This window comes from Ruditapes philippinarum, unplaced genomic scaffold (assembly GCF_026571515.1).
Source record: "Ruditapes philippinarum isolate M1 unplaced genomic scaffold, ASM2657151v2 ctg732_1_1_1_1, whole genome shotgun sequence".
Lineage (NCBI taxonomy): Eukaryota > Metazoa > Mollusca > Bivalvia > Venerida > Veneridae > Ruditapes > Ruditapes philippinarum.
The window spans coordinates 354,510-373,160 of NW_026864254.1; the positions used below are offsets into that span (position 1 = coordinate 354,510).

The following is an 18,651-nucleotide window of genomic DNA, read 5'->3' on the forward strand; positions in this document are numbered from 1 at the left end:
TATAATTTAATAAAAACAGTCAGTAGCTTACTTATAAGGCATGAAATTAGAAAAAAAGGTGATCGCCTTTTGTTAACATGCGAAAGCGCAGTTTAAAAAGTATTCATTGCATTTTGTTAAAATATTGCAATTTTCTCTCCGCCCAAAGTGATATATAGAGAATACAAACTTAAAACTAAACAAATAAACTATAAACTTAAGATTCGGTGTGAGTGGAACGTGCATATTGTCGATTTTCTTTGACCTTACGCCCGTAGCAGTCAATATATTTCCAACGCAAACTTATACTAAACTTGTCTTAAATGTACTATAAATCTTGAGAAGACAAACAAAAGTTGAGACCCGAATATTTCAATTAGGTATATATCTATCAGTACCAATCAATGAACCGTCTTAAATCGGTGAATCGGGCGATCCGGGTTCGATTTTCGGACGGCGCAGGTCACTTTCGTTGTGATTAATCATGAAATCTTTTCTAAGGTTTTTCGCACTTTACCTCTGTTGGCATGTGCAGAAGTTATCAGTTTCTTGCGAAAGTTAAGGCAACTAGTAATGTTAAAATGTTTGACAGTCTGCCCGGCTAAACTTTGTTCTGGTAAATTAAATGTGGATTTTACTGCCGTGATACGTAGTGAAAACTACCAACACCAACAACATAATAAGTAATTTAAGTTAAAAACTTTGTTGTCGTTGTTGTTGTTGTGTTATACGAACATTTTAAAGGTTTCAATGATACGATTATCGTGTGTTAAACATGATAATTTCGACAATATACATTAACACGTGTGATGTTAGTTTAAACATATTTATTCAAGTTCGATTGCGAAACAAGTTTTTTGCAACTTATACTAGTATTAATCACTTTCGAATCCGCTCCCCGGAACGAACCAGTACAGGTGTCATATGGGAAAAAATGGTCGTGTCCCGAGAAGGGTTCGAACCCATGATCTCTGTCATGGGTTTAGGGTGTGATATTTATTACTGTTTGTTATTTTGGCAAAATACCGAACTACATGTGTTTCGAATTAAACTCGTTGCCAATATCATTTTTACAAAAAAAACAATGAAAAAAATCTATTAAGAAAACATCAAAAACTTACATGGCCGGTTAACATGGCTCATAAAGAACAAAAAATAATGACATCAGCATTTTCTTTATTTATTACGTCACATAAAACATACTTATGACAAGATCTAAAGCATGCAATGTAAATACTTCAAATTTAATAGAATAAATTTAACAACGTGGTGAAAACTGAGGAGCTCCACTGGGGTACAAAAAAACCTAAGAAGTTCTTACATCGATCAAGTAAAGCGCTTATTATGGAAAAACTGCAAAAGTTAATTAACAAATAATGCGCGAAATAAAAATAAAAACTCGATTTTGCGTATTTTATGTCCCGAAGCTATAAATTTTGGGTCATTTAAAAATTAAAAATGATGATTCTGTAAGAATAATCTGAAAATGTGCACACTAGTTATTTGTCTAGACCTTCATCAAATGGTACACAAATCTCAAGAAATTATTTCCAGTCCCGTCATGTCATAAAAAGACCTCAGTGGAGTCCCTATAAGATTTTATTACTCTTCAATGAAACGAGGAGAAACTTCCTTCTAGTGCAATGAATAAATTATATAATTTATAAAGATATAAAGTATCAATATTTTATGTCTGTCAGGGTGTTTTATTTTTTCATACATAAGCAGCACGCTTCACTGTTCATGCCATTTTCTTCATTTATGTATTATATAATTTTTGTCAGTAACCAATACGGCAGGTGCAGTAATGATCATTGCCCAGTGATTAGTTTACTGCTTAGTGCTGCGCCACTATTCACTGCTTTAGTTTAGTAAATACTTACTTAAGAACACTTTCAATTAAATCTAAGAGCTGAAATTAACAGAAACAGGCTATTATGTAAGCAAGAAAAAAAGTGACAAAAACAATAAATTTAGTCATACACTGTATTTTGCTTACTGATATGACAAAAAAAGTTCACTTGGATTTTAAATATTATATGCAATAGTTCTTCATCTGTCAAAATCGGTTTCTTCAGAGTGATTCTTTGATTATTACTTTTAACATATTTATTTTAGCTCGATTGCGAAACAAGTTCACGCAACTTTCGAATCCGCTTCCTTAAACCAACCAGTACTGGTATTATATGAAAAATCATGGTCGTGACCCAAGTAAGACTCGAACCCTTGAGAGTCGGACACTAGGCCACCGCTTTCCTTATCTATCTTACAGCGTTAATGATTTATTATCTAGAGGAACAGAAAATGACGTCATTTATCATTGAAATATACTAATACCAAGAAAAGCATTTGTCATATTCAATTAATCAAGCATTGGATAATTATTAAAGTAACAAAGTAGTTGGACGAAAAAACTGATTCACATAGAAATAATGACACATTACTGTGATGTGCCTTTTTCTGCTTCATAATATACACATGCCTAGTTTTTATTTCATTACAAAGTCTTGTCAACTATGTCAAATAAGTCTCATGAGTTAATTTATAGACTATAAATGTAATCACTAGAAATACGATTCCCCTTAAATAATCTATATGATTTCTTTCTGTATTATCCTAATGAAAAAAGTCATTTATTTTTTTTTTAATTTTTTTTTAAACTACTTTGCCGTGTTAATCATAAATAAACTTTTGCTTGGTTAAGTGCTCTTTTTTTGAATACTATATGGATTGCCTTTCCGGCAAATACCGGGAAAATGTTGGACTTTAGCCCGTAAATTTACCGGAAGTCACGGTAAGAAATACCAACCTACGGCTGAAAAATGCAATATTCGGTTAAAATCCAAACATTTGCACTATTATTTACCGTGTTTGCATGCTTTATTATGTTGCCTTAAGCTTTGCGAGCTACCTGAAGTGGTTTAAATATAATGATATAAATGGTTATAACAGATGTACAGAACTATAGCTGAATAATTATTAATTGTAAACATTTGGCAAGTTTTGTCAAACTTAACAAAAACACACACCCATGAAAGCTCATTGTGGTGAAAAGTTTTCAAATACTTCACATTCATATTCTTCAAGTTTTAATCAAATTCCTAAATAAAGGACAAATTCATGACAATTCAAGCAAATTTCAGTTATAAGTGTTGTTTTGACTCAACATGAATCAAAACCGTCTGTTAATGATTTAAGATCTTGACGGTGATTGTCAAGAATTTTTCAACTTGCCAGTTTTGTCATAAGTGTTGTTAATGAATCAAATACATTGAAAAAAGGCAAAGTTATAGCCAATTTTAGCATGACTTAAAACATTGACCATGCAGGTCAAGGTCGCATGTCGAGATAAAGTTATGAATTTACCTTCTTTTAACGTATTATCAAGATTAGTTATAACAAAAGTATTAGACAATATATTCATTAATCAAAAGAAATAGTCAAACATAGCAAATGGAATGCTTTGAACTTCGAGATCAAGGTCATTTTTGGACAAGGTCAAATTTAGTTAGGTCTTCTTAAAGGTCTTGTTCCAAGGGTAATTAATTTATTATTTCCAATATCATGTTATAACCAGCTATAGCGAAACTAACTCAAGCATTTTCACCTTCAATGTCAATGTCTTAAATGAGTCAAGGTAAAATTCAGTCTAGTCTACAAATGGGTCTTGACCAAATGTTGTTGTGTCCGAGACTCGGAGTATGAAGACAATCAATTAGCAAAAAAAGAAAAGATAATTATGATTAAAGTTTTCGGACGGCAACGATATCGACAATGGGAACGACAACATGACTGTGGCAATATCTCGAATAGATAGGATGATACAATGAACAATGACCCTAAATCAAGTCATATTCAATAGCGGAATACGTCGGATAGATGTGAACATTATACACGTGCAGGCATAATAATCTCTTAAATTGGAATCAAAGTGTTTCCGTAGACTGAATAATGTTATTCAAAGTGAGGATATGTAAATTAAGTGTGCACATTGAAATATTAACAAACATTTAAATCATATAAATATGACGTCCTTATATTTTCTCTGTCTCGTTCCATACATAATAATTCATCTTGATACTTTTGTCAAATACAAAATGCACTAATAGTTAATCACACGTAGCACAGTTAAGTCAAACGAAATATAACAGATAAACACTATCAAAACAGTGCAATACCACATAATAAACACCAGTGAAACAACACTATATCATACGATACATAAAATGGAAATCTAGTACTAAATTAAACTTTTTTCTGAGATCCGGTAAGTTAGAGTGATAATTTGCTAAAGACGGACGCATGATTTATCAACCAATCACATCTCTCTGTACAAAATAACCATTTGTTAAAAAAAACAACAATAGAATTGTACTTCCGGTAAAAAGAATTTCAATCCACCCAACCTTCAAAGCAGTCAATTTTAATAAATACTCGTAAAAGTATACTCATACTATTTTTATCACAAAAAAAGAAATGTTATTTTCAAAAGTACATGGAATTACATGAAGAAATAATCGCCAGAGTTAAATATAAATGCTACGGATGTATGTTTTATGATATTTAACTAATTATATACGATAATACAGATGGAATTGCCAAACAAAATGCTAATTGCTAATTTGCTAATCAAAAGAACATATTGCCACATTGACAATAAAAAAATCGCCAAATTGGCAATAAAAAATGCACATTGCCTTGAGAACACATCCGGCGAATTTTTGCTACAGTGTTCACATATATAATTATGTGTCACTATCGTACCAAGACTAGAATCATTTCGGATGTATATTATATTGCTTGAGGGCTATTTTCTTAACCCAGTCTTCTTCCTCGGAATACATCATCCCACAAAACTCTTTATCCAATGAGAATTCTTTATTCCATTCGCTTCTTTCGACAGTATACGTTTCTGTTATATTTGGAAACACTTTGCAAAAATCATCCACCTCGTCTCGGACCTGTTTAAAATGAAGCACTTCACCGAAAAAATCTTCACCGGCTTGTATAGCTTGTTTCCAAAGTCTTTTGTAAAAGAAATCGTAAATTGCATAGTCTGCAAATGCATAACGGCGGTATAGCTTCCGGTCACGTGGTTTTGGAAGAGTTAACTTCCGGTCCCAACCACGTGTGTGCAGTCGTCTGTAGAGTATATCTTTCAAGCTCCAGTTAAACATCCGACGGAGCAGAACTATGGATTCGTCGAAAAACTCTGAGATTATCACTAGATGAAATTCTTTATCAAGCTTTTTTACATACTCTTTCATTGCAGTTTTGTTTCTTTTCATAATAATTTCATCAGGAGTCCCAAACTCTGCTGCCTGGCGATTGTTTATCCACGAAAACCGCGGGCTTTTTGCAGTTTCGTATTTAAGTGGATCTTGTAAATACTGTTGAATAGGATTTACTTTAGAAATATTATACACGTATTTTGGTGCCATGTAATTCATGCTAGATTTAAACTGCTGATATGGCTCCCGAATGATACCTACATACACGGAATCACTGTGAAGAAATTTGCCAAAAGCTGTTTTATTATAAATCACGTGACTAGTCATGATGTCGAATGATTTATTCAGCCGAGGATGGATCTGTTTCTCGGTCAGCGTATCTGTTGAACTGACAATGTTCAACCACTTTGGCAAAACGAACGTTAAACCCCGAGTCATTCCGAATCGGAAAAAGATTGAAGTAGCTGTTCCACTTGCTGCTTTGTGAACCTTGAGAAAAGCAAAATGGCGGACCTGTCTTCCGTCTGAGAAAATGCGTACGCCTTGCGGAACCGGAAATACCTCCCGGCATGATTTCTTCAAAATATTTTGCGCATGCTCAATCGCTGTCAGTTCACGACCATGTATGTTATTGTACTGATTGGTGACTTGAATCAACTGCATTGTTGCAAACATGGCTACAACTACCATAAGACCGACGACCATACATCTGAAATAACGTGAAGTAAAAATTATTAGAAAATATTGAACTAAATTTTGGATCGGAAATTAGGGTAAACCATATGGGCCTGTCGGACCGTATTTGGTACAAAAACGAATATGGTACAAATTTGTACCATATTCGGCCGAATATGGTACAACTGTCTAATTGTACCATATACGTATCTGCAGTTTTGGGGTAAAATGCCTGACCAAATATGGTACAAACTTGTACCATATTCGGATGAAAAATGTACCACATTCGTTCCGAATATGGTACACACTCATCATCGTCATCATCATCATCATCATCATCATCATCGTTATCTCATCATCATCACCATCATCATCATTATCATCATCATCATCATCATCATCATCATCATCATCAGCATCATCATCATCATCATCATCATAATCATCATCATCGGCAGCCGGTAATCATTGGCGTCAACATAATAAAAAACTTTTTTCATCATCATCATTATAATCATTATCATCGGCCGATAAGCATCGCAGTTATCATCATCACAATCATCAAACCCCAATCATCATCACCATTGTCATCATCATCAATTACATCATCATCTTCACCATAAACACCATCATCATCATCGTCACCATTAACGCCATTATCATCATCATCGTCATGATGATGACAAAAGTTTTGATGATGATGACGACGATCAAAATTACCGTCATCATCATCATCACAAACTTTTATCATCATTGTCATCATCATCACCATCATTATCACCACAATCATCAAGGTCATCATCATCATCAACACCATCATCATCATCACCATTATCATCATCGTAATGAAGATCACAAAAATGTGATGATGATAACTGCGATGTTTTTCGGTCGATGGTGATGATGATGACAAAAGTTTTGTAATGATGATAACGACGGTCAGCACATCATCATCATCATAATCTACCGATAAAAATCGCCGTCAGCATCATCAAAACACATTTGTCATCATAATCATCATCATTATAATAATCATCATCGACCGATAAACATCGCTGTCATAATCATCAAAATACGTTTGTTATCATCATCATCATCATCATCATCACATCAATTATCAACACCCCAATGATCATCATCGTTGTTATCTTCACCAACACCACCATCATCATCACCATCAAAACCAACATCATCATTCTTTACAATTCTCTTGAATATTGAGTAAAAAATCGGACCAATTTTTTCGTATTCAAATAAAAAAAAGTTTAGGGTCGGGCGAAAAAAATAGGTAGGGTCGGGTCACCGGAACCAGACAATTTTTTTTCTTTTCGCCTAATGTTTAGGAATACAGTCACACCTGTCTAAAGCAGCCAGTCAAACATCCTTATTTTTGGAGAGATATATTCATTTAAAAGAGCTCAAAATCTCTTAAATCGGATTTTGGTGAAAATACACTTTCGAAAAAAAAAGTTTTAAAAATTTGAAAATTGCTATTAATGATCTAGATTGACCCAAACAATGCACGAAATCATTAATATGGCTGACGCGACGTCATTCGACCAATCGAATGCGACGTCGACATTCCTGCAACGACGTTTGCTTAAAGCAATCATATCTGGACAAAACCTACCAATTATTATTAAAATGTATTAAAATATAAGCATTAATACCGAGGGGTATTAAACGATCAAATTTTCCAAGAAGCGCTGGCGCGCTTCATGGATTTGCTCGCCTACCTTTACCCTTACAAGTTCACACTCTATGAACATAACCAAAATGCGATAATCCTCAAACTTTTACAGAGTTACCTGGAGCAAGCACGTCTCTAGTCTTAGAGTACTAGTACTTAGTAACCAGTACTAAGCAGATACATTCGCCAGTAATTGACAACTGCCCTACTTGAAACAGCGGTAGGGGAAGAATGGCCGTAGAAATCATTTCGTGACCAATCTCCACGAAAGTATCTGGCCCGCCCGGGAATCGAACCCAGGCCGCCTGCGTGCCAATCTGACGCGCAACCGACTGAGCTAGCCGGCGAAACAGTTACACAACCAGCAAAATCCATGTAAAGTGTGGTTAGGTTAGCTGTTTCTGTTACTGCTAGTTACGACGACGACGACGACGACGACGACGACGATGATGATGATGATGATGATGATGATGATGATGATGATGATGATGATACTTTTGTCACTTCCAATATTAGGTTAATACAATGTATTTGAGTTTGAAAAAAAGTTTACACATCGGCAGACTATTTCATTTATTAAGAAATACATAATTTATGTACCATATACGTAGGCCATTTTCATTTTATGAGTTTTTTTGGTATGTACCAAATACGTTTTGGCGAGCATAGAAAAACTTATTCCAACCGAATATGGTACAATGTTTGTACCATATTCGGTCGAAAATTGTACCATATTCGGTCCGAATATGGTACATTTGTACCATATTCGACCGAATATGGTACATTTGTACCATATTCGTTTTTGTACCAAATACGGTCCAACATGGGCCTAGATTGATCAAGAATTGCAAACATTTTTATAGTTGCCAACATTTTTATAGCTTACACACTCAAAACATATGTACCTTTAGCGCAAGTGATTGCAAGCGAATGTCAAAAAAATATCAAGGATGCAAAAACGTGGACAATGTATTTTAATCCTTAAAGTATATAGACATTTTGTAGTTTCTCAAAAAAATTGGTATTTGTTAATATCGAACAATGTAGCAGGCTAATTATTTTAGATGCCGTTTACGAAATCATATGTTTGTAACACTGCATAAGTTCATTTAAGAAAAAATGATTATACAGCAGTAATATCTGTTGTTAATATTTTAACAACTATAATCATATGAACCGCGTCACGACAAAAACAACATAGTGCGTTTGCGACCAGCATGGATCCAGATTAGCCTGCGCATCCGCGCAGTCTGATCAGGATCCATGCTGTTCGCTTACCAACCCTATTACAAGTAGAGAAACTATAGTGAACACCATGGATCCTGATCTGCGCAGCACTGTTCGCCATTAAGCAAATGTTTTTGAGATGAATGAGTTTTGTCCAGATTGAAAGATAGACAGGTCCATTAAAGATATTTATACCGTGGAAATGGTCAGATTAATTTAAATTACCTTGTATTCCACTTCATAATTTCTGTCACAAACTACGTCAGCCGCATGAATCTTCAATACCAGTCTGAAATTAAACAATCTTCAACTATATTTAAACTGTTAACCAATCATATTTAAATAAATCCTGTCATGTTACATGAATAATTAAAAAATAATTGTAAAATATAAAAAATGCAGTCAGAATACAATATACAATTTTTTTTAATTCCAACAAAAAAAAACACTTTCTGTTTTCTCCTAATACACCCTATATTCAACTAGTGAACTTCTTTTCTTTCGGGGCTGAGATCGGCTTGTAAATTATCACTTTTTCCGTTTCTATGGATATTTGCTTAGTGATAATTGCTACGACAATCCGTAAGATCGTTGTATACGTCTTCTCGATAATTATATGCCTTAAAGTTAAAAAGAAAAGAACGAAAAATTCAATATAATGATTTAAAGTTGTAAATCAATTCATAGCGGATGCATTCCGAAAAACGTGTTGTATGTTTTACTGGCATGATATATCAGAGTAAACAATGGAATGAACTAGGCAAAAAATGATATAAAACGGAACAATGGTATAAAAATCTAACAAAATTAGATTAAATGGTTGCATAAATCAGACAAAATTAGAAGAAACGATGGTATAAAACAGACAAAATTAGATGAAACGATAACATAAATCAGACAAATTTAGAGGAAACGATAGCATAAATCAGACAAAATTAGAGGAAACGGTAGCAAAAAGAAGACAAAAGTAGACAAAACGATAGCATAAATCAGACAAAAATTAAAGGAAACGAATGCATAAAAAAGACAAAATTAGTGGAAACGGTGGTAAAAATCAGACACAATTAGACGAAACGATAGCATAAATTAGACAAAATTAGAAGAAACGATGGTATAAATCAGACAAAATTAGATGAAACGGTAGCATAAATAAGACAAAATTAGAAGAAACGATGGTATAAATCAGACAAAATTAGATGAAACGATAGCATAAATCAGACAAAATTAGAGGAAACGAAGGCCTATTAAGACAAAATTAGAGAAAACAGTGGTATAAATCAGACTAAATTAGACGAAACGATAGCATAAATCAGACAAAATTAGACAAAACGATAGCATAAATCAGACAAAATTAGAGGAAACGAAGGCATAAAAAAGACAAAATTAGAGGAAACGATGGTATAAATCAGACAAAAATAGAGGAAACTAAGGCATAAAAAAGACAAAATTAGAGGAAACGGTGGTATAAATCAGACAAAATTAGATGAAACGATAGCATAAATCAGACAAAATTAGACAAAACGATAGCATAGACAAAATTAGAAGAAACGGTGGTATAAATCAGTAGAGGTATAAATCAGACAAAAATAGAGGAAACTAAGGCATAAAAAAGACAAAATAAGGGGAAACGGTGGTATAAATCAGACATAATACGACACAACAATGGTATGACGAAACAATGGTACAGGACAATTACTAGTCTTATAATGCGCACCAGGTATTTTTCCCTAATGTGGTAAAAGGGTGGCGGTTGATAGATTTTTAAATACCCGAGAAGAAAAGACCGGAAAAATATTATATTTCTCTTATTATTTTTTTTCCAAAAAGTTCATACAATTATAGTATCGCATGTGCTTAATTGAAAGAAAAGTGAAAAGACGATAATTATGACATTTTTAAGGCAGAATGCCTCCAGACTTATGTTAATTTTCATGAACATTTGAAAATGTTTTCAAAAAGTATAATACTGTGGAGAGTACAAAGAAAGTAATTAACACAGCAAACGGCACTTACCATATACGTAATTTACCAAAATGAGATCAAAGTATGCAAAAGATTGCCCTTATCGTGTTAGTCACGCAATTGAAATATGGTGATAAATACTGCAAAATCAGTCAATAATAAAACATAGCATGTAAATTATTTCTTGAGACTTTTTGCACAATGTTTTTTTATTTATTATTTTTTTTCTTTTGTTGTTGTTGAAAATTTTGCTACTTAATCAGTATCATCTCTTGAAGAATGTTGGTTTTTTAACACACAGAGGGTATTTTGCACTAATGCACGGGAGCTCGAGTAATCGATAAGACTGCCAGTTTATTGGGGAAGATAAGGGATATCGAACTCGCCGTCCCTGGATTTGCAGTCAGTCAGTGTTACCACTTGACAATTGAGCCCGCTCTAAAAATAACGTTTTCCATACAAAACAGAGTTCTTTTTACACATATAAAAACTTTGATATCAAGAGACAGGGCGTGAAGTGTTTGGACACTTGGTTCAAGTGAGCTAAATGGTTTGCAAAGTTTACAAATAGGCCTAACGCCAGTCGAATTTAGTTAGGGTAAAAGGAATTGTGTGTTACTGTGTAACCTATAAAAATGAAAATAAAACTAAATGTTATCATATGTCTTGTTAGCGCAGTAGGTAGAGCAACCGTGTCGGTAATGTGTTTTACCCGTACAGGCAGAAGTTTGAGTAATGCTGAGACACATTTTTTTTTACCCAAGCACAGTCAATTGTTCAGAAAACAAGTTTGACCGGTTTTTTTTATATATTATAAGAAGAAAACAAAAAGGAAAAGGAAAAATAACTAAATAATAATGATAAAAAACAGAGCAAGAATAAAAAAAACTGTGGTTATAAAATGGCACTACGTGGGGTTCGAACCTATGAGTACAAAACATTAAAAGCTACAAATACTTCGATCTACCGGCAGAGCCATAATTAACGGTAATCTGTAAGAATTGTGCTATATAGTATATGGAGGCCTAAGTGTTTACTTTTCCTATATCGGATAATAATCCAGATAACCCCGTTTTTGGACTTTCCCGTGTACCGTTAAGACCTAATTATCATCCTAGGACAGTATTTATAAATATTTAAAAAATGTGCATTCATTAATACAATGCTTCCGTAACAAAAATATATAAATGTTTATATAAATGTTCTATGATTTCTTTCCACAACTTTTACGATAATTTTGATGTTACGATTCATCTTAAACTATTGAAAAGCAAGGCAAATCTCAGATAATGCAGATGCCACTTTGAAATAAAAAAAAAGGTTCATAGCAGAGTCCGGAAAAGTAAAGGGAGAGGTGGCAGTTTTGTCTGGGTGGCATCCTCGGAAATTCAAGTATTTCCCCCCAAACCTCTCTCTCGGTATAACGACCATGTCCCATGTCCCCATTCCCATTCCATGACACATAGACGAGCTTTCTTCACAATCTTGTATAAATTTATTAGAAGTAGACCAATAGGCGATAACATAGGACTTTTAACAAATTAGATACATTTAAGGACGGCCTTAAATATTAAAAAGACACCAGGAAAAAAACCCATCTCCTGATCAAGAAGTCATCATAAATTCTATGAATGCATGAGACAATTTTAACTAAATCAAACACTCTATCAATGATCAACTTTACCCTGTCATTGGAGGGAAAAATGTTACATAATTTTCGTGATATCAGCGGTATGAAATAAAAACATAGATACGTACAGACTATTATATACATGTTATAAGCTTAAGCAGCGTGCCTCAAAATTCGTCTTTATTTTCATGAAAATTGTTAAAAAAATATATTTAAAAGTAAAGTATTTAGAAGTGAATGAAGAAATTAATCACGCATTTCAAGCAGCAATTGCAAGCCATGTTAATTACCAAAAATAGGTCAAAATTAGTATAAACAGCCTTTACTGCCTTAATCACGCAGTAGAAATATGGTGATAAATACATATACTGCAAAATCATTGCAACATATTCAATAACAAAAACACCTAAAGGTTGACCAATATTTTTCGTATCTATCAACGAAATTTCTATGTTTTGAACTGTAGCGAGATTTTAAGTGCAATTCAATATATCCTTTATGAAGAATATTTGTTATTGCACATTTTTGTTATCTAGAAAAGTATACTTTACTTGCCCCTATACAGATTATATTTGTGCTACTGGTCTAGTTATGGTTAGGTATGGTGTCTTTAATGTGCCATGTTATTTCGCTCGTCGGCACACGACTATTCGTAACGATGTGACACTCGACAACCTAAATTGACATTACGATATACTACATGCTTTCTAAACTCGAAAAAAATATGTATATATATATATATATATATATTAAGAATTGATCTTAAACTCGTTGAATTGCTGTTCCAGTATGCATAGTTCCAGTGTTTCTTATTACAAATACAGTCCCGTAATTTCCCTGCACTTTGTCTTTCTGTCATTTCACACTGTCGCTTTGTCACTTCACTATGTCTTATGTCATTTCACACCGTTGCTTTGTCACTTCACGTTGTCTTTTTGTCATTTCACACCGTCGCTATGTCACCTCAAATTGTCTTTGTGTCATTTCACACCGTCGCTAAGTCGCCTCACATTTTCTTTATGTCATTTCACACTGTCGCTTTGTCAGTTCATATTGTCCTTATGTGATTTCACACCGTCGCTTTGTCACTTCACATTGTCTTTATGTCATTTCACACCGTCGCTATGTCACTTCACATTGTCTTGATGTCCTTTCACACCGTCGCTATGTCACTTCACATTGTCTTTATGTCATTTCACACCGTCGCTTTGTCACTTCACATTGTCTTTATGTCATTTCATACCGTCGCTATTTCACTTCACATTGTCTTTATGTCATTTCACACCGTCGCTTTGTCACTTCACATTGTCGATATGTCATTTCAAACCGTTGCTATGTCACTTCACAGTCTTTATTTCATCTTACACCGTCGCTTTGTCACTTCACATGGTCTTTATTTCATCTTACACCGTCGCTATGTCACTTCACATTGTCTTTATGTCATTTCATACCGTCGCTATATCACTTCACATTGTCTTTATGTCATTTTACACCGTCGCTTTGTCACTTCACATTGTCTTTATGTCATTTCACACCGTCGCTTTGTTGCTTCACAGTCTTTATGACATGTCACACACAGGCAAGAGTATCGGAATTGGGAAGAAAAATTATGACCAGATTAATAAAAAAAACACGTGTTCATCTTAAATGTGTCAAAAAAAGTCAAATATGCCCCCCCCCCCATTAAAAAATACTATAAGTTATCCCTAATTTATCTAATTCAAATAATCTGATTAGTAAATAAGTAATAGAAAGAGCATCGAAACACGAGGCTATCTGATTTGTACGAGGGGGCGTAGCCCCCGAGTATAAATCAGATTGCCGAGTGTTTTGGTGTTCTTTCTCTTTTGTATCATAGTCAAACATAACAACACGTTCCCTGTTGCCAGAATATGAAACCCCAGAAAAAAGTAACCAATGAACGAGCATCTTAATATGATATTTCTGCCGCTTTCCCTTTCTCTGCCGTCACAATAAGTAAACCCCAGCAAAAATGAGCCAATCAGCGGGCATGCTCTGGAGTGCGGGTAACTGATACCTGCACTCCAGTTACCGCACTGTGCGTGTATATGTATACGATTTAACTCTGACACTTTTTCAACAGAAAAGTCCCCAAACTATGATACAACTAACAAAGGAACACAGTCATGCCAATGTTTGTGGTTAAATCTATTGTTATTCAAATAAAATATCAGGGCAGGGATCTATCATTTAATCAGTATCTATTGCGTTCATGTCAGCTATGGATCAACAAAAATGTTCGAGACTGCACGCACCTGACGTAACGCCATATGGGCTTTGGTTTGAATAATGTTCCACACTGAACCAAAGATCTCATTAAAAATTCAAATGTAAACCATCGTGTAATCAATATATTTCTCCAAATATGATACAAAATATGCCAATATCGTTCTACAATAAGTTTACAACATTTCACTGTAAGTATAAAATTTCTTTTATAACCTATGTCTTTCTTCCCATTCAATAATTTCTAAATCTGTATAAATGAATTAATGTTAACCACCGTGTGGTCAAAATATAAATCTTTTTCAAATTTCAATATAATTATCTAACATTTCAGTAGCTCCTTTTTGAACTCTACCGCTTCATTTGTCTTTTATCTACAAATACATCTACTACAATTCTAAATCGAGTTAAGATAGCAAATATAACGCCATTGTTGATATTACATTTCATTATAATAAGATTTAGGATAAAGGCGATGTCTTAACAAATTAAAGGTTGTCACGAAATTATTTGAACTGTTGAAAGACAGATTTCTGATAAAAACACGTGGCGAATAGAATTATTTCAACACAGTAATATCATTTTTTTAATTACTTCTTTTAGCGTTTGCGATTTTATAATTACATGTACTTCTTTTAGCGTTTGCAAAAAAAGCAAATTAGAAAAAAAAATGTTAATCTGTTGTTAACAATAGTAATGAAAACTACTATCAGTCGTGTGAAACTTGATGTTTGAATAGAAATGACTATGGATCCAACATTGTCAATTTAGCCTATTTTTAAATGTTTCAAGTCCTATCAAACCAATAGTTAGTCCTAATTATAAGACCTATACGTAACCTATTTCATATTTATCATTCATTAATCTGATATTTTACATTTTTCATTTTCCATCTTAACAGATCTTTGCAAAATCGTGTAGCAAAAAAATTGACATTAGACATCGATTTAGATCTAATGAATTTAAACAATTAAAACAGCGTGTATTTACATTAATTTTGACCTATTTATGAACAAAACTAAAAAATAAATACCTTTTAACAAAATAATTGAACTGTCACATCCGAAAAGTCATGATTAAATCCTCTCATTTAATTAAATTCCTTGTACAGCCGATATACAAATGGCCGCCATACAGTGCGCGAAATCTGATTGGCTAATTCAAATGCAAGCGTTTAAATGAGTCCAGAAGTTTCTAACGGAATATTTTTTCAACGAAATAATTGCCCATGCACCGTCAGTGTGTTTGAATATATTTTTCCGTTCAAAAAATTGGAATCAATCTGTAAAACGCTTTACTTAACCAATATGGCCGATGAGCGAAATAGACTGATATTTATATTTTATTTTTAATTGATAAGTACATTGTTTGAAAGTTTTTGTTAATGATAGACCATGCAATTGAAAGAACAGAAGATAAGCTTTTGAATAAAGCTTGAGAGGCAAGTCAACAGACATTTTTTTAATTTTTCAAAATGCTACGCGTTTATTAGCAATAACTATTAGACGTCAGGCTTGACCAACATAAAACTATAACAAGCCTGTAACGTCTAATCTATTGGACTAACCAATAGTGTGTTCTGTCTAGCCTCTTTTTTATTTTTCGAGTCTAAAATATCCGTATCAAAACTATATTGTATTCGAAGTAACAAAGTTCTGTCATAATGTTGGAAATTGTGAAGTGTGTGAAATAAAGAAGTCATTATACAGTGCTGCATAAAATATTGATTCGTTTTGACAGCTTTTTGAAACTTAATTTCAAGAAAGAAAAAATTCCGTCTCGCCTTATGTAAACATACCGTTTTACAACGTTTACAATTAAAATTACTCAAGCGAAAGATTCCGATTCCGCGTTACTTAATATAGATCATTTTAGCCGTGTCGCGACGGGGCCAACGTGGTGGGTTTGCGGGCGGCATGGGTCCGGACCGGCCTGCGCGTCCGCGCGGTCTGGTCGGGATCCATGCTGTTCGCTTACAAACCCTATTACAAGTAGAGAAACTGTTAGCGAGCAGCGTGGATCCTGATCGGACTGCGCGGGTGCGGGGGCTGGTCTGGGTCCATGCTGGTCGCGGGCCCATTGTGTTGGTTTTGTCGTGACGCGGCTCATTTGTGCTCAGACCGGGTATGTCACGCGGATATAGGTCACAGACTACACGCGCATTAGTCTGTAAATATAAAATTAGGAGCGTTGCCTTACGTAACGCTTCATCGACATAACAAGACAAATTGAGACAATAATAAAAATCGTTCGGTGTACATTAATTTCGTTTCAATCAACTTTTCTCCGCCTATAAGTTTTTTTTTATTTTATCTTTTTTGAATCAATTTGTTATATTTGAATATAATAATTTTCTCACACTTTCTCGTAGCCTGAAGTTATATACAAGAAAAGAAACTTTAAATCAACTTTTCCTTTTCTTTATGAAAGGATCCTCACTTTTCGAAAATGCGATCTTTGCTAGCCTACTTTGTCCTATTTTTTACCCGAATTTAATTGTTTCATAATTTTTGAAATGCATCATGTTGTCACTTTTTGTGAACTGATGAAAAATAAAGATATTTTGACTTTGACTTTGGTACACATTTGCAAAACATACATATTGGACTCGGGTAACATCTCGTCCAATATAGTTTTGGCAGGCTCGCTATATACGCGCCTTATAGAATTTAGTATTGATAGCCTTGAGATATTTCGCAGACGGTCATATCAGCGCTTTATTGTTATTTTATTAAATGTCTATTATGCCCGAGAAATGCTTTTTATCTTATTTCTCAAAAGCTTTTAATTTTTGATGTCCTCTTATAGTTTCCAGAACTTTACTCATTGTCCAAGTACCTGAACCATCTTTTGCATCTGTTTTTTTTTGTTGTTAATCAACATATTTATAGTAATTTGGTATTTTGTATGGAAGTCAAAATACTACTTTGTTTACATTTTGCTACTTTTATGACAAATAATGTCACATCCAGTGCTACTTTCTTCAGGTGATAAGTATCTAACATACCACAAAACCATCATTTAAACATTATAAAACTCACGTTTGCCCTTTCTAAAGTCAGTCAAAAAATATTCATTTCCGAGCATAATGTGCCTTTAAATGAACCAACAAGAAACAATTCACAAATAGATACTTCTATAACAACACTGTTATCATAAGTTTACACACTTTTTTATCCAAATAAACATATAAATACACTTACTAAATTCTCTCAAATTAATGTCCTGTCTTAATTATGAGACATGACGTTATTCATCGAGGTGATTAGATATGACATTATAGCTCATTTATCATGATATGTAGAAAGCTGTAAATTATATAAAAACGATATTTTCATATTGTTAACTCACCTTATATTTAGTAAAATCCCATCTCTGATATAGCAACTTTATAACTTCAGTTCCATATATTTTGTGATTTTCTACAAGTAAAACATGGTCCGTAAAGTAAGTATTTTCCACCGCCGTATGTAACTTTAACTATTAAATTGAACAATTACCAGTCATTGATTTTTTAATCGTGCATTATTCGTTTCGTGCGATAAACGTGCATTGTTAGCAAATGAACTGTTAAGAGTTTTGATTATTATTATTATAATCATTTAGATATCGATAACTTTTTGTTGTTGTTTGTTTGTTTTTTTCATTCAAAATAACGCCGTGTTATAATGAACTAACAGTTACTTTTTCTTGAGTTTGCGGTAACACCTATGTTGTTTAGCTGTCAAGATTTTGACATCATGTTTACATACGGACAAGACATTATTAAATACACGACTAAACGACTATCCCAGCATATTAAGGCCATTTCGGCGTCACATTATTTTCACAACAGTAACATAAACTCATTAAAACTTCCCGGTTGCACATATTTGAATCCAGCCAACGGTATCTTGACCATAAAAAGTTGTAAATTGAACGAAATTATCCATTTATTCCTTTAAAGTGGTGTTTAAACAATTGCTAACAGAGACCTTATCTTATACCACGTTGATCACCTTTCGTAATGT

General features: G+C 33.6%; 1 protein-coding gene across 1 annotated transcript; it reads right to left on the bottom strand.

Moving 5' to 3' along the window:
• Positions 1-1,683: 1,683 nt before the first annotated feature.
• LOC132724984 (galactosylceramide sulfotransferase-like) lies at positions 1,684-18,651 on the bottom strand. Its single transcript, XM_060709978.1, has 3 exons — positions 17,993-18,651; positions 9,028-9,091; positions 1,684-5,919 (listed from the first exon to the last, which is right to left on the bottom strand). Exons 2-3 carry the CDS (start codon positions 9,042-9,044, stop codon positions 4,755-4,757), a joined length of 1,182 nt encoding a protein of 393 aa, XP_060565961.1. The 5' UTR covers positions 9,045-9,091; positions 17,993-18,651; the 3' UTR covers positions 1,684-4,754.